This window comes from Nycticebus coucang, chromosome 17 (assembly GCF_027406575.1).
Source record: "Nycticebus coucang isolate mNycCou1 chromosome 17, mNycCou1.pri, whole genome shotgun sequence".
Lineage (NCBI taxonomy): Eukaryota > Metazoa > Chordata > Mammalia > Primates > Lorisidae > Nycticebus > Nycticebus coucang.
The window spans coordinates 8,404,891-8,429,701 of NC_069796.1; the positions used below are offsets into that span (position 1 = coordinate 8,404,891).

General features: G+C 39.0%; 1 protein-coding gene across 2 annotated transcripts in view; it reads right to left on the reverse strand.

Moving 5' to 3' along the window:
• Positions 1 to 24,811, reverse strand: part of FBXL17 (F-box and leucine rich repeat protein 17) — a 495,184-nt gene that overhangs the window by 318,554 nt on the left and 151,819 nt on the right. For both annotated transcript variants that reach the window (XM_053566502.1, XM_053566501.1), the window contains exons 5-6: positions 23,450 to 23,557; positions 323 to 453 (exon numbers count right to left, since the gene is read on the reverse strand). In XM_053566502.1, coding sequence (XP_053422477.1) covers positions 323 to 453; positions 23,450 to 23,557 — 239 coding nt within the window. The remainder of the gene's footprint in view (positions 1 to 322; positions 454 to 23,449; positions 23,558 to 24,811) is intronic.

The following is a 24,811-nucleotide window of genomic DNA, read 5'->3' on the forward strand; positions in this document are numbered from 1 at the left end:
TGAATAGTAAATCCAACCACAAAAGTTGCACAAATACTAAAATAACAAACAATCTACCCTGTATGGATAACAAAGAAAAAAATCCAACAGACTACTGTTGCTATAACATTGTGTCAAAGCACCTAAAAACTCTGCTGCCCTTATAAGCAATGGATCCATTACAAGGATAGGTCTAGAAGGTTTTAAAACTTAAACACATCAATTCAAAAGGCAAAGGTGCATTCCAAGTTACATAAAGTTGACATGCCTTGTCCAAATGATAATCGGCATTTGCTACGTTTTCCTCTGGACAGTGTTTTTAAGATGTTATGTAGCAAGTTACCTGTCATTTATGATCCAGTTCAGACAAAGATTGAGAGAGCTAAGATTTTTGCACCTCTTGACAATTTCCATCACGGTTTCATTGTCCAGTTCAGTGATATGACGTAGGTCCAAGCTGGAAAGGTTTCTTAGCTAATGAGATAAAATGAAAGATGAAAAAGGTAAATCCTACATTTACTCTCAAAAATTGTAAATAGAGTTTATTACAAGACAGAATATCACTGGAAAATATTTAAAATATATAATACCCCAGAAGCCATTCAACCTAATTTATCTAATGTTTTACATAATAAATTAAAAATGAGTACAGAAATCTATGAGTGTATGAATGGCAACAAACATTAAGATAAAATAGGCTTTATTGCAGCATCAAAAAAATCAGAAGTTAGCAATCGACTGTACGATAGGTGGGAAGCTACTTAATATACAACACTAAGGACATACAACCTGATCAGACTGCTCTCACACCATTCAATTTCAGATACTATCTTCATAATTACAATGCCACTTCTACATGTTCTCTCATTTTTAAAAGATGAAATGTGAGTAAATTGTTAATTCAGAGACAGCTTAGTGATATTTAATCAATTATACTATTATAAGTATGTATTTCACCATGAAACAACATAAAATGTCTGAGAAGCAAAATTTTTTTCAGGTATCATTTTTTTCCACTTTACTCCTTTCTGTGTATTTCTGGCCTTCCCTAATGCTTAATGTCGAAAGTAAATTAATGATACCTTTTATATAAAGGTAATAGGATCTCAATTATCCTCTTCAAATAAGCTACATTTTCAAATATTAAGCTATTTTTATTTAGTAACACGCAAAGAGTTAACCCAGAGGCATGTGGTAGATGACACAGCCCTCCAACCAAAGACAGCTATGCCCTAACATGTTTCCTGAGAAGGCAAAAGAGAATCTTCGGCTGCATTTACGGCTGTGCTCTGGAGATGGGGAGATTATCCCAGGTCATCCTAGTAGGCCCAATCTGATGATCACAGGAGCCCCTCAAGAGCAGATAATCTTACCCAGTTTGAAGTCGGGAGATATGATCAAACACACAGGAGACATTTAAATCACAAAAGGGATTCAACCCACATTGACTAGTGTTGAATGTAAAAAAAGGGGCCAGGAGCCAAGGAACATGGGCAGCTCTAGAGCTGGGAACAGTCCTCAGCTGACAGCCAGTAAGAAAGAGGGACCTTTAACCTACAACCTTAAGGCACTTAATCCTGTCAAAAACCTGATGCATGTCTACATACAATAACTAAGAAAATGCCATGAAGGCTACGTTGAACAATTTGATGAGAATATTTCAGACTGTATATGAAACCAGCACACTGTACCCCTTGATTGCCCTAATGTACACAGCTATGATTTAACAATTAAAAAAAAAAAAACCTGATGCAACAAGAAAATATACCCTCCCCCACAAGCTTTCAGAAGGAGCACAGGCCAGGTGACACCTGAATTTAGCCTGCTGAGACTCATGTCAGATGGAACGTGAGATGATAAATGTACGTGTAGCAGTTTGTTACTCCAGCAGGAGAAAACCAGCACATGGCATTTCCAGAACCTTGAGGGTGCTCTCCGGGGACAGGGTGTCTTCTCTAGGCTACTGCAAAATCCTACCATAGAGGGGGCAGGTGACCCCTACGGGGCGTAGACTTGCAGGTATAACCCAATTACCAATGGCCTTGGAGAAGTCAAAGAGCTAAGTCCCACCTGAGCATCAGTTCAGCCTCAACTCCAGGAGAAGAGCAAACAGACACTTGAATCTCCACAGAAAATGTTCTACATTTCTGCTATCTGGTACAGTAACCACATGCAGCAATCAAATGTGACCCATATTGACAGGTACCTGAATTTTAATTTTATTTAATCTTATTCCATTTACATTTAATTTTTATAACTGCACGTGACTGAGGCACAGCTCCAGACAATGGTCGCTGGAGCAGTGGGGGGGCTAGTCAGCCAGGCAGTTCTCACACCCTCTCCCCACCTGAGCTATACGGAGTTCAGAGTCACTGCTGCTGTCCTCTGAAGTGTGCTGAAGACCTGTGCAGAGAAACAGAGAGAGCTGAGACACGGGATGCACAAAAGTCGCAACAGGGGCCTTCCTGAATGAGTCAGTGAGCTTCTGGGATGGCTGCTTCTATGAACTGGTGGAGAGAGAGCTTCAGGAAAACTTCTCTGCAATCGGCTCATCAGGCCAAATGCCCGAGAAAGTGACATCCAGCCTGTGTGGGACTCGGGAAAATGACACTTCAGAATGGAGGCAAGACCAGGAAACAAGAAAGGACTCTGGCAAAGTTCCTATTCAGACCCCATGGGCTGAGGGCTGCACCAACATCAGCACATAACTGGTTCTTGGCAACCAAAGCACACTGCAAGGGGAGAGACTCAGCCTGGGGTTGACGGCACAGGCCCTTCCAGCTGTCTCAGCAGCTCCAGGCAACAGACCAGTCAGAACCAGGGTCAAATCCTTCCGTATCAACTCCAGGGTCAACTCCTTCAGTGTCTCCTTCCTCAAAGGTCTCCTTAATCTCCTTACAACAGTCAACACCAAGCCCAGGGACCAAAGGTGAGCTGTTTAAACTCTCAAGGTCTGCCCCCAACAGCTCCTGGTCCAACAGCTCCTGGTCCTTGTATCTTATCTCTCAGTGTCGCTAATGTTATCTTAAGTATCTAAAGAGACAAAAAAGAAAGAAGTATATGGAAGATAAAATAAATAGCAAAATAAGTATCTGTAATCTTTCAGACCTCACTAAAATTCACTTAAGGAATCAAAGTGCCAATGCATGATTTTGCTGTTTCCCAAGACCTGACCCATCCCCATGAGATGGGCATAAGAATTGAGATCATCTACAGTCATGGCTGGGCTTGGAGTAAGTGGGAGGCTTTGAAAGTCCAGTGCATGGTCTTTTATTAATAAGAGACACCAGGAGTATGGAGTAAGATGGCACAAAAAAAAAAAAAAAAACGGAAGGAAGAAAGAAACTTGCCAAATAGTACAAATCTAAACATCTCAGTGTTTTGTCAATTATATTTGTTCTTGTTATTTTTCATAAGAGATAGGAAACTAATGGTCTGGAAGCAGCTATGCAGAGCACAGAGATCCTGCCCCCACCTCCTGACTGCGAAACACACTAAGAAAATAACCAGGCGTAGTGGGCAGAATTCTAAGACAACCCCAATAATCCATGCCTTAGTATAACATCTGCCCCCCGAGTATGTCAATACCTTTGAATAGAGTAGGATACCTCATGAAAAAACAAAGCTAAAGAGATTTCACAGCAGTAATGATGGTCCCTGGCCAGTTGGCATTGAATGAATCAAAAAGGAAAGCATTCCGGTGGGCTTAACTAAATCAGTTCAGCCCTTCAAAGGGGTCTACAGGTCAGAGAGACTCCCCTTGCTGGCCACGAAGAAGGAAGTGGCCCTGTTGTGAGAAGGCCTGTGAGAGGCCTCTGGGAGCTAAGATCAGCCCCTGGATGATGGTCAGCCAGAAAATGGGGAGTTCAGTCCTACAATGACAAGGAACTCAATTCTTTCAACAACTACATGAGCTTGTTAGAAGATCTGAGCTCCAGAAAGAAAAACATCCTTAGTGGGGGCCCTGACTGCCTTGTGAGACCCTAGACAGAGGCCCTGTTAAGCAATGTCTGGACTCCTGACCCATGGAAAGAGGGAGAGGATCAGTGGACACTGCTTTATGCCACTAAATTTGTGGTCATTTGTTGCACAGGACGGCCACTGAGGGCATCTCTAAAGAGAAGCTAGGCCCCACTTAAGACAAGGGGAATATCCTTGGCCCTTCAAAAGCTGAGGCCCAGTGGCCGTCCTGTGCGACGCGTGCTAACAGAAGCACAGAGGAGCGGGCGGCCCACTCTTCCTTCTCCTCAGCTGCTACCAAGAAAGCAGCTCCTGGAAGGCAGTCAGTTCTGACCTGGGCACCTTCCTCAGCTCCATCTTAGCAAGAGGGACAGAGAGACAGTGAACAAGATGGGGGGAGGGGGTATCGCTAAATTTCTTAGAACAACCTCTAGTCATGGGAAGATGGGTTTAGTTAGAATCGCCTCACAGAAATGTCTGCACAGCCACTGGCTCTTACTCAATGTGTACTTTTGTCAGTAGTCACATGTTTCCAAATGTATCTTAATAACACAACTTAACTGTCTTCAGTTTCCCTAAAGTTTCATTTTTCATGAGATTTTGTACTAGGCTCAGAGAAGTGGCCAAAATGGTCTCATTGGTCAAGTTTTCTTATTCTTCATTGAGCAAAGTTGGACCTAGGCATGTCAGAAATCTGAGTCACTGTGAAATCTGACATTTTCTGACTATGCTCTCCATATTTCTATTTTAAAATTATCATTTTTTTAAACCACCCTATCATTATAGTTAGCTTTCTTTACGGGATATTTTTGGTCCTCACACCCAAAAATTTGTCATCACTTTTGGAGATGCACTGGTCCCATAATAGGTGAAGAATCAAATGGCCCCTGTGAGCTGCAGATGCTGGGAGGCTTGTTGAGCTCATGTGCTGAAAGCAGCCCCATGTGGGTCTAATAGCAAAATCAGAAATTAATACAGTATAAGGGGACCCATAGGGCTGCTTGAAAATACTTTGATGCATGACTCTTAAACCTATAAATGTTAAGGATGAATTTTGCTGGGATAAGCACATGTATATGTGAACTATTGAATATAGCCATGAGTAATACACATATAGCATCATTTTATTTTCCCAATTACTCTTTATTATAGACTATGGGCATATACAAGAATTATAAATTTTTTATGTAGCCACATAGATTTTCCCTGTACATGCATATTTTGGTGTACAGCACAGCTGCTGACAGAGTCTTGCTGTGAATTCTTATATATCTCTTAGCTTCCTTCTTTGTAAAGTATCTCTTCATCACAACACTGTGAATGCCATTGAAATGTACTTAAAAATAGCTAACATGGTAAACTCTACATTAAGTGTATTTTACCACGATTAAAAAAAATCAGTTCATTAACCAGAAGACCGTGAGACCGTACGATAAAAAGTTGTACAAAAGAAAATTCAGTTTCTTGTGCCAGTTCAGGCCCTCATGGTGGGAAAGATAACTGAGGACCAAAGAGGTTGGAATAACTGTCAAATCACAGATGATGGGGAGAGAGACGCTATCAAACTTAAAACTGTTTTATAGATTTGTGAAAATCCAAAGAAACCTCCTAGAATTAACCTGTAGCAAGAAGTAACAATGCTAGTGACTATCTGTATGCGACTCTTGAACTCCCAGAAACCCTGCATCCAGCGCATTCCTCACTGGAAGGTGAGCTAGACGATGACACCGAGGCTGCTGTGCCCTTTATTTACTGCCCAATGGTCCATTGACCATTCTTCCCTCCCGACGGGGCACAGACGCGTCCAGGAGGAAGCAGGTTGCCTTCAGCTCTCACACTCCAGGATTCTACTGGCATCTTGAAGAGTATTTCACTCGCATTTTTTCATGAGCCCACGGCCACTGACTATGGTCACATGACCTTCCCTATGATGACTTTGGCCAACTCAACTTGAAATATGACAGTATCCATAGGCAGTTTCAACAAACTAATTTCCAGTAACCAGCATCATTATAAGAAACAGACCTAGGGCCTCCGTGAGGTACGAAATTTTTATTCAAAACTCCACAAACAGCTCTGTCAAATTCATCACATTCCTTCCCTGGCTATGAGAGTTTCATTAGAGTGCCCTCCTGTGTTTGATAAAACACCATTGAAAGTAGTCTTTCATAGCCTGGAACAGATCATTACATTTAGCAAACTGACATTTTAATTAAACTTACTCTCCTGATAATTTCCTGGTAGTCTTGGGTTATACAAATCACAAAGGACTTGAATAAGCAAAGCCCCACGACCAAGATAGAAAAGCTTCATTCTGATTTGCAAACATTTGGTAAGGTAAGTTTTAAAAAATGGAACCCGACTCAGAATGTAGAGCGTAGGTAACCACCTTTCAGTTCCGTACTGCATTTATTATAAAAAATATGACTTCTATCTAATTCTTGTTAAAGAGTAAAATTAGTCAATGATTGGTATCATCGTGTATGTACTTAAATATAAAATGAGATATTAAAATGTTAGAGAAAGCACAGAATTTTTGGAGGGGAATTATAAAAAGACCTCAAATAGCTTCCGAATTTTCTTAAGATCCTGGAAAAGTAAAAATGAAATAAAACCCAGACGTATGCAGGCTGACTACGGTGAATGAACCAACAAAAGGCTGATAGGACCTTGGCAAAGGCAACGTGGATCTTCTACCATTTCAGGGTACAGGAATAATTTATGTGAGACCAGTTGGAAGTGATAATTTTTGGAAAAAATAAAAATTTTTGTATAGTTAAAATGTATAAATGTCAATTAGTACATGAATTCTTCTTGTAGGCACTGCAGATATAGCCTTATTGGGACCAGGTTTCTAAGCAATCACTTGTAATCTTTAGAGAGCAAAGTCAGGGACTACTGGGGCTACAGATCAGCACCACACTGTCCTCCGCCAAACCCCTGCCAGGCTGTCAAGATGGGGACCGCGGAGAGCCCGGAGGCAGAGGAAGAAAGAGAGGTCAGAGAAAGGCTTTAGTTATAAGAAAAGTGGGGAGAGACAAGGACAAGGAGAGAGACTCAGGGAGACAGGGAAGGGGCTTGTAGCACAGATCACGTAGGGGAAATACAGGGTTGGGTTAGGAGGAGGGAAAGAAATAAAGACTGCTGGGAATGGAAAAATGGGCACAGAGAATCTCTGACCCCAGCATAGGAAGACTTCCACACTCGGACGGGATCTGATCTCTACGCTTAGAAAAGAACTTAGTTGGACAAGGGAGGGAGCAAATGGTGTGCCTTCTACTCATCAACTAGGTCTGCATCTCAGCTTGGTCACGGCTGTCATTAGAGACACCATCTCTACTAAAAATAGAAATACCTGGGTGTCAAGCCACACACCTGTAACCCCAGCTACTCAGAAGGCTGAAGTTGGAGGATCACTTGAGCCTCAGAATTTGAGGTCACTGTCAGTTATAATTACCCACTATAATCTTTCCTCGGTGACAAAGTGAGACTCTGTCCCCTACCCCTAAGAAAGCTTGGCAGAGGCAGTAAAAACTGCCAATGCTATCCATGAAAATCAGACTTCCAGGGGCTAGCACATTAACTCCCAGCACCTTCTCTATGTATTCCCTCCAGCCGCTGCCTTGCTCATCACCCTGGGCTTCTGTATCCCCTGTCTACCGTGCTCCTGCTCTATGTGACATGTTTCTCTACTTTGTACATGTTCTGTTTTGTTTCCTAGTGTTTTAGTGTCCTGCTTCTCCTTGGAGCTATACCTTCTAACTCCCTGCCACAGCACCAACCAGACTAACCTTCCTTAAACAACGTGGGTCACATCTCCCCTCCTCTCCACAGGCTCTGGGAAACAAAACTATTTCTGCTGCGAAGAGGAATCTGAGAGCTTCCACATCAAGGCCCTTCACTGTCGGTCCCTACTATTCCCTGAAGTGTTCAGCTAACTCCAAAGGCTTACCCCTGGATTTTGAGACACTGTTCTCACTGTGCTCAGTGCCCTGTGTTCATTATTTTAAAGCTGCTCTCACTTCACTCATTTTACTCCATAACTTGGGAGTGTCTCTCTTCTCATCTCCCTTCCACTTATTACACTCACCGGCACAAATCTCTTATTTTCCCACAAAGCCTCCTTGATGGCTTGCAGAAAGGAACAAAAATAAAGTCTTGGAATTGTATTTGCCTCAGTGCAAAATATTACTAGGCAGTTCCCAACATACCTATGTCCTTTAAACGGGGAATCAATATTGGCAACAGATGCCAACAGAATTTTTTACCAAATAGGTTATGGGGCTTAAGAGAAAAAGAGGAGTCAAGGGTGATTCCAAGGTTTCTAGATTGAGCAACTAGAAAGTATTATTGCAGTCAACCAAGACACTTGAGGGCAGGTAGGAAAGATAGTTTTGTTTGGAATATGCTATGTCTGAGATGCCTAGTTATCAAATAACTTTAGGAGTCACCAACATATAAATGTCATTTACACTTCTAAATTGAATATATATTAGTTATCTATAAGTGTTAAATGTATTGAGTTAGCTAGTTATAAACAGTAGTTTTACGATTTATAGTGAATGAAAAATAAATACTTAACTTACTAATACAGGACATACATACAGCAAAAAAATATAATGCACTACATCTAGACTAATTCTACAAAAATTGTATTAACAGCAATAGTGTCCCCAAGTGACCTAAGGCAGTTCCAAGGCTGGATTCACTTCCTTAGCCTAGCAAAGCATAATTCAGCCTTCGAAGCCCCAAAGCCTCCGGGAAGCGGGCTTCCTTGGATGCCCACATTCTGAGCAGGAAGTTCCGACCTCTGTACATTCCCTGATGTTGCTCATGTTTTAACCATTTGGTCTAATGAAGTGTATGCTCCTCCCATCACTGTCAAAAGCAAGCTCCTGCAAGTCAGGGCCAAGTCTCACACGTGCCTGTGTTGCCAGGGAGTACACAGAGCTGGGCACGTCAAATACGTTTCTGACGTGCTTACTCTTGGCTGAGTAACATGAAATCGGGTTTGAACTTTACAGATAATTTCATTCACTTAAGTTTCCAGAAACAGTGCTCTATTCTTTTAATGACATCAAATGCTGGACCTACAGCTCTGATACTACATGCATCAGATAAAACGTGATCTATCTGAACATAAATAAAATGTAAGCATTAAATAATAAAAAACAACATTCTCATTCCACACAATTAAAGGTCATCTCAGAACAAGAATCATAAAGAGTTCTCTATTTACATATTTGTTCTTCAAATGCAAAACATTTTTTTAAAAAGCCTCTGTAACTTGTCAGGGTTTTGAAGTGTGTGGCAGGAATTTTGAGCAGCTCACCAAAACTGTAATCACTGTCTTCTGCTGCAGAAAAGTGAAATTGCAAATTAGATTTCTGCTCCTTAGTACGCCAGTTCAGAACGGATGCTGTGCTCCTCCGCGTTCATTCTGGCAGGCAGCACAATCTCTAATTGACTTTTTCCTAGGACTTTTCTTTCCACCAAATTCCCTTCTTTTCTCCATATAAAATTTCTAGACCTCCCAAAGAACTACAAACAGCACCCAAAGTTAGCAACACTAAGCAGCCTTGTTACTTTTTTTTACCAGCAGGAGCTAAGAACCAGAATTTCTCTTCAATTAAGAAATAAAATATTCACGCTGTTTCACTTAAATAGGAAAAAAAATCAAAGCTTAAATAAATTAAGGGTAAATTAAGTCAAATGTGATTGCAAGCAAGGAGAGGCTGCTGCAGCTAATGGGAATGGCTGTATACGTCTTTCATTTCCTCATACAAAGTTCACAAATGTACGAAAAAAGAAACAGTTCATGAAATTTGGAACAAATTTCAGTCACTTGCACCCAGGTATCACACTTCAAAGGGTCAAAAGTTTTGGAAACGTACTCTAAATGAAAGTTTTACATCTTACTTTTAAAAGTAGTGAAATAACTGGGCGGCACCTCTGGCTCAGTGGGTAGGGCGCTGGCCCCATATACCAAGGGTGGCAGGTTTGAACCTGGCCCAGGTCAAATTGCAACAGAAAAAAAAATAGCGGGGCATTGTGGCAGGTGCCTGTAGTCCCAGCTACTTGGGAGGCTGAGGCAAGAGAATTGCCTAAACCCAAGAGCTGGAGGTTGCTATGACCTGAGACGCCACGGCACTCTACCAAGGGTGATAAAATGAGACTCTGTCTCTGCAAAAAAAAAAAAAAAAACAGTAGTGAAATAATTAAAATGCCTTAGGCCCATGACAAAAGCTCATGATATCCAAGCCACGTCCTGTACATGGCCTCTTGACCTTGACTGTCCTTGAAAGCACAAGTCAAACCATTTCACCCTTTATATATGTTAAGCTGAAAAACAAAGGAATGGCATTAATAATTCTTAAATCTACCTTCCGGCATTTCAGAAATGTCACAGAGATGTTGCACCTGATCTCTGATATGTCTTTTTCTTCCTTCCTGGTTTATAATCTGCAACTTGGTCTTACTTTCCCATCAAAAATCTCTTAGTTTCACATTCTCATTTATTGGTCTAAGCTTAAAACCAGGGCTCAGAGTAAAAAGTTCCTACATCTTATTTTCAGAAACTAATCTTCCTCTTCTGTAAGTAGACATCATTTCAGCATATATGAGAGCCTTCCACTGTTTCAGCTAAAATGTGCACAGGACGATAAGAACCAGCTGAGCTGTCCATCACTTCTGGATTTACCAGAAAAAGGTTCCCTAGTCGGTAGAGAAACACACTGGGGTCCAGGCAACAAGTCCCAACAGCTTCTCTCCAGAGCACCATAAATCACCCCAGAGGAAACTAGATGACAAGGCCTACAGCAGTGGCTTTCTCTCCGTCCAGTCTGGAAGCCGTTTCTATGAGACTTTATACAGAATTCTCTGCCTTATCTCTGCCCTAACCTCCCCAAAGAGAAACCGAAGTCTAAGGAGCCATTGAATCTGGTGCTAAAAGAACCACAATGTAGGTCTGAAAAAATGAGTACTTCTTCCACAATCTTTGGCATCATATTTGATTTAATTATTCATGGTTTTTACCAAAGTTACTCAATCACCAGTGACAGACAGTGAAGGAATGAACACTTCCCAGGTGAAACAAATCTCAGCAGAGTGGACCTTTCAGAGGGGCGTGTAATGATTCACACTCCAAGCCCAAGTCAATGAATCCCCAAACTGAATGTGATCACATTTGTTTTACTTAGTTTTACCTTGTTTTACAAAACAGTTTCAAGAAGCAACTGCATTTGGTTTACAAAGTATTTAAATTTTTAATTAATAAGTTTTTGTTCCTAAATCAAACTTAATGTTGAGAGCTAAAAGTGAATGAGCTAAAATTCTAGGTTAATTTCTATGATATATGTACAGTAAATCAGTCACTGGTTAAGAAATGATAATCAGGGTGGCGCCTGTGGCTCAAAGAAGTAGAGTGCCGGCCCCATATGCCGGAGGTGGAGGGTTCAAACCCAGCCGCAGCCAAAAACTGCAAAAAAAAAAAGAAATGATAATCATAAAGGTGTTTATAATGTTAAATAACATGGAATGTGAAATTATGTTATCATTAAAATAGATAATACAAACTTTTCCAAAATGAGGTATAAAATTTATAACTTTATTTATTAAAGCACTACTTCTTGATTTAAAGAACTCTCCCGTCTGTAATACTGTTCTCTCAACCAATTTTGTCCACTTATGAGGTCAAAAGCTTCAACCAAGTGAAATGAAAATATGTAGTGTATATCTAAGGTAGACTTCAATATCAAAGTATGATTTACCTTAATATTATAGAAGTATTGACATTATGAGATTTTATTTTTAATTGTCAATTAAAGCCATCTAATATATAACTTTAAATAACTAGTAACCAATAACCAAGAACCCAAAAACAATTAACTTTTTCTTTAGTTAAATACTTTTCTTTAGATTTGCCTCTGTGGATTGACATTATAGATTATTGCGTTGAGAAAACATCTCAATTTTGTTTTTGCGAGGAGCATGTGTGAAAACTCTCTTTCTAAAATTAAGCGGCTAACCCTCCATCCTATTCTTGGGACTCACCATGACCTTGCAGCTTTATTATTCTTAATCATCTTGTAATTGGCTGCCCTTGCTTGTCAAGTTACAGCTTGTCTGGATGCGAGAAAGCAGTCTAGTTAGTGGCAGTCTAAGGCGGGTCAGGTCTAATTTAAATCTTATATCATGTCCAATTCTTTCCCTGGTACTTTGATCTCAATTGTTACACTACCCTTGAAAAGAAAATAAATACCAGTTCCATTATCTTAAATATGTTCAAATTTAAGAAACTCAGAATGACAGAAAAGATGTATCAGCCAGGGTCTAACCAGAGAAAGAGAAAGCACCATAAATAAAAAATTAAATGAAGTGAATTTCATTAAGAGAATTGGTTATTCTGGTGAAGGAGAAGCCGAGAAGACAAACTGGACGTGACAGTGTAAGCCAGAGAGTTAGCACCAGCAGGAAACCACCAGCATCACAAAGCTGAAGAGACAAAAGGAAGAGTCGGTGGACAACGGGAAGACGGGACCCCCATAGGACAAGTGAGCTGACACAAGGTGGAGCTAAGGGAGGAGATGTTGCCAGAAATGCTAGCGGGAGAGGGAGGGAAGGAGGGGAGCGTCGTAGCTCTTTCCTCCCTCTGGCCCTCCTGTGTTCCCTTCCAGACACCTGCCAAGTGAAGCCCCCTGGGGAATGTTGACGCAGAAGGGCAGGCTGAAAGAGAAGAATGGTTCTGGGGGAAACAGATGAGGACAGGCAGGAAGCAGAAGGAAGAGGAGCAGCTTTCCAATGATGAAAAGAAGCGGAGTCGATGTAATGGGAGTTCTTTTTTTTTTTTTTTTTTTCAGTTTTTGGCCAGGGCTGGGCTTGAACCCACCACCTTCGGCATATGGGGCCGGCGCCCTACTCCTTTGAGCCACAGGTGCCGCCCTTACAACAACTCAGAAGCCGGGCAACTGTCATAGTATTCCTATACCTTGCCTGAGAAACCCGGCGTGCTGACCCAGCTTGTTTGCTTTTTGAGCCAGATGAAAGCTATAAAAATTCTAACGAGAGCTGCTTTCTCAGACAAAGGAGTATTGCTTCATTCTTAAAGATTCAAGATTGATATTCAATTGCATGTTGAAAAGTACCTCTGATAAAACACAATAACTAAGCATTTTCCTCTAGTGAATAACAGAGAAAGCTCCACTGGGAAGCTTTTTCTTGGGGGAAAAAATATCAATGGCCAATCATCCCACTGGGATACAATCAATTGAACAGAAGTCTGCAGTGGGGGGAGCAGTTAGAGCTATGCTCCTGAAGGTTCTGTAAATACACCGTCATCAACAGCTTTTGTGTAAATGCCTCTAATACCTCTGGGCTGGAGAGCAAACGTGTAAGGCGTGAGATTGCCTGTAGTCAATGTGCTCTGTTGGACTCTGTTACTGAGGGAGAGTGTCTACAGAAGAGGGAGCTCAGAATCAAACTTCAATACAAAAATAATTGCAGAAAATGACTAATAATATGGGTGCCAAAATTCTGGTTCCAAGCTAAAATTTCAGAGTACTCTACTATCTGATGAATAGCTTCCAAACGAATTCTCTATTTTCAAATAATGTGTAATAAAGACACAATTTATCTTCCTTTTGGTGTACAGGAACGCTTTTAGAAACTTGGAGTATATTCTAGATCTAGATATACACGACATTAAACAAAATTGTAAAGAAAAATTTGATTCTTTGGATCCCCTGTGGTTAACATTTGGCACGATGTGGCATGTAGTGTGTTATAAGTACGTATGTGAGTATACTTCTCTGTGTGTGTTAGCACTTCCCTGTGGCTAACAAGGCCTGCCCAGGTGCAGTGAAAACAGTGCTTACAAAAGGTAGTTGAATTCATTGACAATATTAATAAAACAAAGTATTTTATAAATGTACACAACTATTGCATGAATTCAATGTTTTCAATCAATTAAGTATCCTTTTAAAATTAGTTGGATTCTATTTAACTCTGTAATTCTCAACTCAATTTTGTTTCAACTTATTCTCATTAAGCTCCAAATCTGGCTTCTCTAGTTTGGGCAGTGCGCTCTGTTGATTTAGAAATGGGACTCTATACCTGTCTAATATCCCTTTTTCTGTATCATCCCTGCGACTGAGCAGAGTCAAACTCATCCTCAAATAAAATTTCTGTCACAAAATAGTATGAATGAATTTAAAAGTATAAAAAAAAGAATGAAAGCAGTATCTCATAGTATCTTTCTTGGATAAAGACTGACCTCATGTGTTAGAGACCAGAGAAAAAAGAGTTGAAATCATTTTTTACAAGAGTATTTGCAGCAAAATGCACAATTTATAACAAATGTGTGATAAAAAAATTCCAAAGTGAATAGAAGATAATATAAGTAAAGTAAAACAATATTTAAAATATAAAGCCATGATTCAAGAAAAACCCTTTCAAAAATGATTACCACTTCTCTTCATTTTATATTTATATATTTATATTAAAGCCTGAAGCAATCGTTTTATCAAAGGACAGGTGTCAAGAAGGAACACATTGGTTCATTTTACTTGTTAGGAATTTCACAGAGTCATTTGAAAGATGAATTCATTTATTTTACTAGTGTCACACTGACACATCGTGCTATTGCAGCTGCTAAAACGAAAATGTAGCACAAACAAATATACGTGACAGCTAGAGTGTGACAACAGAGTCATAAAATATAAGAAGAGTACCCTTGCTGAGCAGGTATTACCAACTTAACAGAGTAGAAAAGCAAATGAGGTAAATCGCTGTAACTTCTATAGACATTATACTAATTTTGAAGAATAGAAATCAAACTCACTAATCTGGACAGTGACAGCGAGGTAGGAGAGTGCATGTGTGCAGTGGCCACACATCCACAGGGGATACAAGCCAGACCCCAGAAGATGCCCAGAAGCACATATGCAATACTGAATTCTACAGAAATTATGGGATTTCTTTATATAGTAACAGGAGGTTGGCATGTTCACCACAGTACACCAGACAAAGGGATGATCCATACCCTGCCCAGGACAGAATGGGACGGCACGAGACTTCATCATGCTACTTAGAATAGCATGCAATTTAACACTTGCAAAGTGCTTATTTCTGGACTTTTCCATTTAATACTTTCAGACTACCACTGAATACAGATAACTGAAACCTTGCAAAGTGAAACTGCAGATAAATGAGAGAATACTGTATTCCCATAATTCAGTATATTGCAGGATTTTTTCAAAATGATTTTAAAATACTAGTTGTTCAGTGTGTTAAATTATTAAACAGCCCTTAAGGGGTCAGCAAAGGAAAAAATAAAATAAAGAGCAAAAAGACATAATTATTATTTTATTTTAATATTCAGCACTGGTACACGGGTAGAATAAAAGGGCCATAAAGTTTTAAAATAAGCTTTATTTTCATAAAAATCATTTTACATTATTATTTTAACGAAAAAACGTAAGTGGATCAGGACTAAAAAGTTATGAGCAACTTTGGTAGATTATGATGATAGCTTTCTAATTAATTTGTTCAATATTTTCAACTATTTCTTTAGTTATGTGCTACACATTCTTCTTCATGTAACGTCAAAGGTAGCAGCTGCTGTTAATATCCTTATTTTACAGATGGTGAAATCAATGCAGACAGATTAGGTAATTTGCCCAAAGTCATACAATCAGCGGTCATACTAAGTAAGGTTTGTTGACCTTGGCAAATTTCTAAGAAAAAAAATAATCAATTAATGGATTACACCACACCTAAAATAATCATCACTTAGATTCTCAACAATCAATTTTGGCTCAACTTAGCTGCTAAAAGGGAAAAAAGAACCTAAAACACAGTCATCCAACAAAGCCCTTTTATAACACTGTGCTCTCTGGGTGACATTCACTAGGGAATATTTCAGAGCTGAATGAATTTAAGAACATTATTTCCACATCTCAGAATATCATTCTAGCACCTATAATTAATTAAAAACAAATTAAGTGATAATATCGGATGAAAAGGCAGCATCACCCTTTAAATAGTAAAACAGTATGTTCTTCCTTTATAATGAGGCATTGTAAAATAATCAGTTGTTTGGTAATTTAAAAGGCAAAAAAGTTCATCTTTCACTTCTAGTCTTTGAATAAACAAAAAAAGAAAGATGAAAATTGAGTTAGCTGCATGAATGAACATTCTTTTAGTTACTAATGTTAAATTGACTGGAAAAAAAAATCAATTTTGTCTTCCTTTCAAGACATTTTGTATTTTCGGCCTCAAGAACTTTTAAAATATATGCTTTTTTAAAAAGTTCTTTAAATGTGATTGTGGCCCAAGAAAATATCACAAGTTTTTTTTAGCTGCTTTCTACCTTGCTAAGGAACTATGCTTTTAAAAACAACATCAAACTGTTCAATGTAGCCTTCATGGCATTTTCTTAGTTATTGTATGGAGACATTTGTATTCTGCCTTTAGTAAGTTTCGCCTGTTCCCATTCTAAGATGCACCGTAGGTGTGGTGATGAGCATATTTCAGATTGTATATGAAACCAACACATTGTACCCCTTGATTGCACTAATGTACACAGCCATGATTTAACAATAAAAAAATTAAAAAAAAAATAAAACAACATCAACAACAAAGTCTGCTCCACGCCTGTAGCTCAGCAGCAGGGCGCCAACCACATACACTGGAGCTGGTGGGTTTGAACCCAGCCCAGGCCCATCGAACAACAATGACAACTACAACCAAAAACTAGCCGGGCATTGTGGCAAGCGCCTGTCGTCCCAGCTACCCGGGGCTGAGGCCCAAGAGTCTGAGGTTGCTGTGACCTGTGACACCACAGCACTCTACCCAGGGTGACATAGCGTTTTTTTGAAACGCTGTCTCAAAAAAAAAAACACAAAGTCAAATTCATACCCAACATATCCCAAGAATTCAGTTAATGCTTATAAACTGAATAGCTGAAACAACAACAATATCTGATGTACCAGAAGATTAACGTTATTAACTAATAAATACAACTTTAAAATACATCCCCAGACTAAAAAGGAAATATATACCTACCTCTAACTTGAGACAAATATAAAAATTTATATAGTACATAATAATCAACTTTTTGGCAAAAATTTTTCACCATCTTTCTTGGATAGTTATTTATGTCTTCTTGATTATTGACTTAAATCATTTGAGCTGATCTGATATGAATCACTTTGGAATGGATCTGTGACATTAAAAGGAGGAACTTAAGCCATTTCTGGGCCTTCCACCCCAACCACATATAAAAATAACTTGCCTTTTTTGACATTTTAGACTCTGCAGGTCCATTAAACTGATTTTAAAATTAATATCCTAAGTTAATATATATTATTATCATGATCCTGAGAATCTTCCATGTAACTTTATATATTCTTGAAAAATGTAATATTGAACAGTACAAATTTATAATGCTAGATTAACATCAACATTTTTAACCTTCTGATGCTTTAAAAGACTTTTATTATAGTGGAAATTTTAAAATATAAACAAAAGTACTGAGAATAGCATAATATATCTTCACATCCTATAACTTAGTTCAATTATTAAGATTTTGTCATTTTTTTTGTTTTCTTTACTGGACTATCTAATTTTTTCTTTTTCTTCTTTTGGTCCCCTTTGTAATAGTTTAAGCCAAATCCCTAATATTGTCTCAACTCGCCCGTAAATACTCTAGTATATATCTCTCACTAATAAAGCTTTTAAAATACAACACGCCTGCCACTTTCACCCGTGACAAAATTAACAATAATCCCTTCATATCATCCCACAACCACTTACTTCATACTCAAGTTTTATCAATAATCTCAAAGACATATATTTAGTCAGGATCCAAGGAAAAATCTCCACATTACATTTAGTTGTATCTCTTAAGTCTTTTCTATAATTATGTCTCCATTTGTTTCCTACAATGTTTTTTCCTTGCAGACACTGGGTTACTTGCCAGAGATAAATCTGGATTTGGCTGACTGTCTTTTTGTAGGGTCATTTAACCATGTTGCTCTAATTCTTACTATTTTCTAGAAATGGGTAAACACAGAAGCGAATACACAGAGGGGCAAATTAGAGTCAGGCTCCACTTCCTGGCGAGACCGTAAGTGCTGCTGTGCACCTTCTGCTACATCACCTCCCGAGGGTTAAGAGCTGGTTGTCTGACTTTTCCTGATGCTGACCGATCAGTGAGTCAAATGGTGTCAGCTTCTTCCCTCCATTATAAAATTTCTATGAGGGAATATCAATCCATATCTCATAGTTTTTGCTTTCATTGATAATCATTGCCTGGGTCTATCATTCCACAGTACCTGCAAAATTGTAACTTTTATCATTCCTCTTGCATTTTTTAAGTAGAATTGTATATAAGGGAACCCTGTCCTTATGGAGTATGTGATTACTTTTTAGATAGTTCATACGAGAAAAAAAAAGAATAAACATGTGCTCTTTGTTCATTCATTTTTCGTGTCATGAGCTGCTGCCTTAGCAAGTTCCAGAAATGACCACTGAGCTGACTGTCTTAAGAAACGGTTTTATTAAGGAAAGACGGACACATCAAAGATCACACATACACGAAGTGCCCAATTTGATGTTTTGATATCAAATGTATGTATGTATCACAAAATGTTCATCCTAATCACTAAAATCAATGTACAGATTACCCCACAGTTGCCTCACACTCCTCTGTGCTCCCTCCCCTCCCCTGCTGTTTTGCTTTTTGTAACTATGCAATTATTTGCACTCCTAGAATTTTATGTATGGAAATAAACTCCTTTTTTCTGGTTCTTAATACTATTTGAGATTAATCCATGCTGTAGTCTGTATCAGTAATTCATTTCTTTCAAATTCTATGTGGTAACCCTTTGTATTAAATATACTAGAATGTTTATACGTACTCCTGTTAACAGACATTTGGGTTGTTTCCAGTTTTGAACTATTATAAATGAAGGGGCTACAAGGATCTATGCCTATGAATGGACATGTACTTTCATTTATCTTGAATAAACATCTAATTGTAGAATGACTAAATAAGGTAAGCAGGTGCACATTTACAGTTCTGAAAATTACGTAAGTGTACACCAGAATGGGTAGACCATTTTACCTTCCCACAAGAAATGTGGGTGGGTTCCAGCTTCTCCACATTCTGGCCAACATGTGATATGGCCTGAGTTACCCCTCCCTATGCTGCAATCTGGAAATGCCTGGGCTCCTCTCGTTTGCTTCCCACATCTTTGGGATAATCGTTCTTGACTGCCTGATATCCAGTACCTTGAAACCATGGCTTCATATTTTGTTTCTGATTTTTGGATTGTCTCAGAGAAGGAAGTAAATCTGGTCCCCATTATTCCACCTAAGCTGTAAGAAGACATCTAGTTTTGTTTTGTTTATATCATTATAGGTCATCTTACTTTACGTGTTTTTATAAATTTATGTAAAAAAATAACAAATGCAATGGCATCAATGATTAATCACCAATACTAACTCTACTGCTGGAAGGAAAACAACCTTCTGTATAGTTGAGTCCCAAAGGGAAATCAAGACATTATTTTATCGGGCACCCTATAGCCAGAAAATGCTCTGTTGGGCCAGTGGTATAAACACTGGGATGTCCGATCCATCATTTTTATCTATTTGATTTGTTCCAATCCATTTTAGCAATTTTCCCTTTTTTATTTTTATTTTTTTTGAGATAAAAGTCTCACTCTGATAAAGTACAGTGGTGTCATCATAGCTCACAGCAACCTCAAATACCTGGGCTCAGGTGATCCTCCTGTCTTAGCCTCCTGAGTAGCTGGGACTATGGGCATACACCACTGTGCCTGGATAATTTTTCTAATTTTAGTAGAGACAGGGTCTAGTTCTTGCTGAGGCTGATCTTGAACTCCTGACCTCAACCGATCCTCCTGCCTCAGCCTCCCAGAGTGCTAGCATTACAGGCTGAGCCTCCATGGCCCAAAGTATCCCAGCATAAGCCAGTGGGAGCTATTTCATGTTGACTTTCAGGTCCTTTGACATGTTCCTTTTCATTCCTTTAGCGGTAAGTAATACTTAGGCACCACAGTCTAGACACTACATACATGAAGTCCCCGAGTTACAAACCTACAACTTACACACAACTCGTACTTACAAACAGGGGCTGTTACAGGAAGTTCCCAAGTCACAAACATCTGACTTGCACTTATGAACAGAGGCTGTTACAGGTAAAAGATAAATGTATCTGTTCCAACTTACATACAGATCAACTTAGGAACAAGTCTACAAAACCTATCTTGTTCACAACCCTTGGGATGCCTGTATTTGCCTTTGCTGACTTGCTTCTGAAAGTAGGAGAAAGCACAAGACAGAGCCGTCACATACAGAGGTACACTGCAGTGAGAAGAGCACTCCTGTGCTGGAGGAGCCCCAATCCTGCCTCATCTGAGTCACTAACACGCTTACCTGTGGAATGAAAACCTCAGAAAGTCTTATCTCTCATTCCTAGATATGGATCTCTAAGTTTCAGAATACAGTCAACGTAAGTGTATCCCGTCTTGGCTAGTTCTAGACTCTCATTTACACAGTCATTGCAACTTAGAAAGCAGGCCCCCTACCCAACATTATGTGGTATCAGCAGAATCTATCCAAGTAGTAAGGGTGCACCATCAATAAATGTTACAAATCAAACAACAGGCCAGTCAAGACTTAAATCCAAGGGACCACAGTAACAGGATATCAGAGCTCTTCTAGCTTCTTCCCAATCCTCTGTCTTCCCTTTGGTTTAACAATCTGAGATGTCACAAATCCCTAATTTCCTGTCTAACCTACTAAACACCTGGCATTTCTTCATTTTAGTGAGAAGCCCTCACGGTTCCTTCCACATCAAAGATTCCTACATTAATATATTTTTCAGGGTGCAAAAAAACTCCAGATCTAGAGATATATCATCTAATCCAAGCACATAATTTCAGAGATAGAAAATTAAGTCATGGAGATTTTATGCCACTTGTTCCCATTAGAAACCTTAGAAAGGCAGAGATTTACTGAAGTCATGTGTTAGCTTTTCTAAGTCACGTAAAACCAAACATATTTAGGCTGATAGCCCTCAACACTATGTATGTCACAACTCCCTAATCATTTATTTAAAAATCATGTACTAGGATGATAATAAGGAAAACATAACTTTTTATAGGTATTTATATATTTGCCAACATTTTGTACATGTCTATGTAACTGTTGCAAAAACTTTATCAGAATGGAAATATTCTAAACCAAAAAGGAATAATTTCATTAAACTGATTTCTACCCTTGGCATTCAAGATAAACCAATTAAAAAAGCTTTGCAAAACACATGCATGTTTGAAATGTCATCTTGTCTTTACTTGAATCCAGAAAACTAAGCAATATTAGTTGCTTAGTTGCACAAACTAGTCTTCTCACCAAAGCAAAGACTTTGTGGAAAAATAAGAATGTTTCTCAGAACTTTGTGGACTAACTCTAAGGCCAGCAGAGTCCTACTGCTAACAGGCCAAACCAGTAACCTTTGCTTATAATCTTCAGAACCTTCTCAGCAAATTGAGCTTTCAACAGACATTTGCTATAGCTGCCATTTTGTCACAGAGAATAATTCTGATCTTTTAAGTACCAGTATACCATAATTTGGGCCATCTCAAAATGCTCAGGGAAGCACTTACTGATCTAATAAGTCTTGTTTTGTCCTTAATGAGTACAATTTCAAGAGATCATAAAAATCCCACATATGGTCATGACAACATTGTGCACAATCTGTTCATCCAAAGGCATTTTTACTCTGCACCATAAACAGCACGAGATGTGCCTGGAAAAAACATTCATCTACCGAGATATTCAGGCCAAGGTTATAGGAAATGAATAAAAAGTCATGGCTACATATGATCTTCATTACACTGAAATGTTCTGATAGAGCAATAATTGGGAATAACAGGCCTATTCTCATCTCTAGCTTTAGGCTCTGATCCTCAAAATACAATTAAAGCTGATCAGTCATGTAAGACACAATACAACCACAGGCGCTCTTTCAATTACACTAGAAGACTGTATTTTTTAATCAAAATTTGCACTAATTCTCTAGCAATTTAGACACTGCAGCATCAATTTGAAAATTAATAGCTAACATTTATTTAGCACTTGCTGTGGCCCCAACTCTGAGTCAAGCACATTATACATATTATCTTATTTGATACCCAGAAAAATAATCTGCCCTGAGCTGAAAATAAAACCCAAGGTAATAGTGGACCCCAGGGTCCTATCTACTGTGCGACCCTACCATAGTCCTAGGTAATGCATAAACATTTGCTTTTTTCCTAGGGAGCAAAAAAAGACATTATTTTCTTCTAAACTGTAAATTCAAAAAGACCTAAGAGTTGAAGCCCAAAGAGATCTGGGATCTTACCTGGTTTGTTTCGACATTGTGCTAACAACATGGCCGTTTTCTAATAGTTGTGAGATGAAAGAAGGTTGAAGGAAAAGGTTACTCAGCTATTAAGTGGAATAGGCAAGACTAACACTCATTCTCCTAAGTACCATAGGATAGGGATAAAATCTATGCAGCAGGCTCAACGCCCGTAGCACAGTGGTTACGGCGTCAACCACATACACTGAGGCTGGTGGGTTTGAACCCAGCCAAGGCCAGCTAAGCAACAATAACAACTACAAGAGAAAAATAGCCAGGCTTTGTGGCGAGCACCTGTATTTCCAGCTACTTGGGAGGCTGAGACAAGAGAATGACTTAAGCACAAGAGTTTGAGGTTGTGGTGAGCTGTGACACCATGGTTCTCTACCAAGGACAACATAATGAGACTTTGTCTCAAAAAAAAAAAAAAAATCCTAGGCAATAATTAATAAATTGTAGGTAATACATAGGTAAATTTAACAGTAACCATTTTTCCGTGACATAAATGTAAGAATTAACTTCTAATCTTTGAGAGCTCTGGAAAGCATTAAAGATAACACATTGATGAGAGATTAAAAACAAATTGCATTTTGACCACTGCTAAAATGTGAGATGTCATCTATTTGGTATATAAGGGAGCTCTGTGAGCTACAAGGGAGGTTTCTGACATGTACTCAACTCTCTTGTCCCCTCACATATTCAGCTTAATGATATGCATTGACCTTACTCCAAATGCTTCTAAGAACCGAGTGATATGTGAGGATTAAAATTCAATCAAGAAATCTATGAAGCAAAATACATTAAGTTAACATCTAAATAATTCTTGTCACATGTATCAGTTTCTTTAACGCACGTTATGTCACAGTTGTTAGCAACAAAGAAGCAAAACGGTAAGATTCTTGATTAAATAAGTACCTCATTTCATAAAGGATGCTTGGTAGTGTTTCCATAAAGGATGTTTGGTATTTTTTCCTTAGACTGATTTTATCAAACTTCTTATTCAAGTGTGTTTAGCAAGGCTACAGCCTATCACCTGAATGACACGTAGAAATGCCCAGGAGATGTAACTGTGGTACCCACCTTGGTTAGGTGAATGACTCCTTTGGAAGTGACCGAACAACCCATGAAGCCAACATACTGAAGCTCAGGACAGTGCTCAGCAAATGCTTTCACCGACTGGTCTGTCACCTAGGGAAAGCCAGGAAGAAAATTATCCAAGGCAGTGTTCCAGTGAACTCAGGCTTGACTCCCGCCTCATTTGCACCATTACCAATTCCCTTTCCATTAGATCGCTTGAATCAGCATGGAAGCAGGCTGCGATGTCACCTATACTTTTAAAACAGAATTCCTTGACCCCGCATCCACTTTTTTCCTTAGACTGATTTTATCAAACTTCTTACTCAAGTACTGACATGTACTCACACCATGTTTTTGTACTTCTTCATAGAAAACACCTCACACACATGCTGGTACTGGCTACCTCCACTTCTTCACCTCCCCCCTCTCCTCCTCCTCTCCCTACGCCCTCCTCTTCCGCCTCCTCCTCTTTCAGTATATTATTTATGTATGTATTTCATTGGCATTTAATTCACATACCATAAAATTTGCCCTTCCAAAGACTACAGTTAAGCATATTCGCAAGGTTATGCACCTTCACCAATACCTAATTTCAGAACACATTCACCACCCCAAAAAGAAACTCCATGCCCGTCAGCAGTCACCCTCCTATTCCCCTACCTCCACGCCTAGCACTTTCTGTTCCTGTGGATTTACCTACTCTGGACACTATACAGAAATGGAACCCTGTAATCTGTGACTTTGATGCTGCTGTCTTCCCCTCAGCAGGTTTTCAAGGTTAAGCCATGTGGTAGCAATCAGCACTGCACTCCTTCCTGTTGCTGAATAATATTCCAGTGTATAAATATGCCACACACTGTGATGGGTTAATATGTATCCATGCCCCTAAAATTCATATTTTGAAGTTCTGACCCCCATTACCTCACAACGTGACCTTATTTAGAAACAGGATGGTTTGAGTTCTTTGTAGATTCTGGATGTTTTCCTGTATCAGATGTACAGTTTGGAAATATTTTCTCCCACTCTGTAGGATGTCAATTCACTCTATTGATTATTATTTCCCTTGCTATGTAGAGCTTTTTAATTTAACCAACTCAATTTATTTATTTTTGGCGTTGCTGAATTTGCCCTTGGTGTCTTAGTCATAAATTCTTTTGCCTAGGCTGATGTCTAGAGAGCTTTTCCTAGATTTTCTTCTAATTTTTGTATATGGAAAGACATAAGGGTCCTATTTCATACTTCTGCATGTGGCTATCCAGTTTTGCCAGCCCCATTTGTTGAACATGGCTCCTTTTTCTCAGTGTATATTGTTGTCTTTGTCAAAGATTGTTTGCTTGTAGGTAGATAGGTTTTTATCTGAGTTCC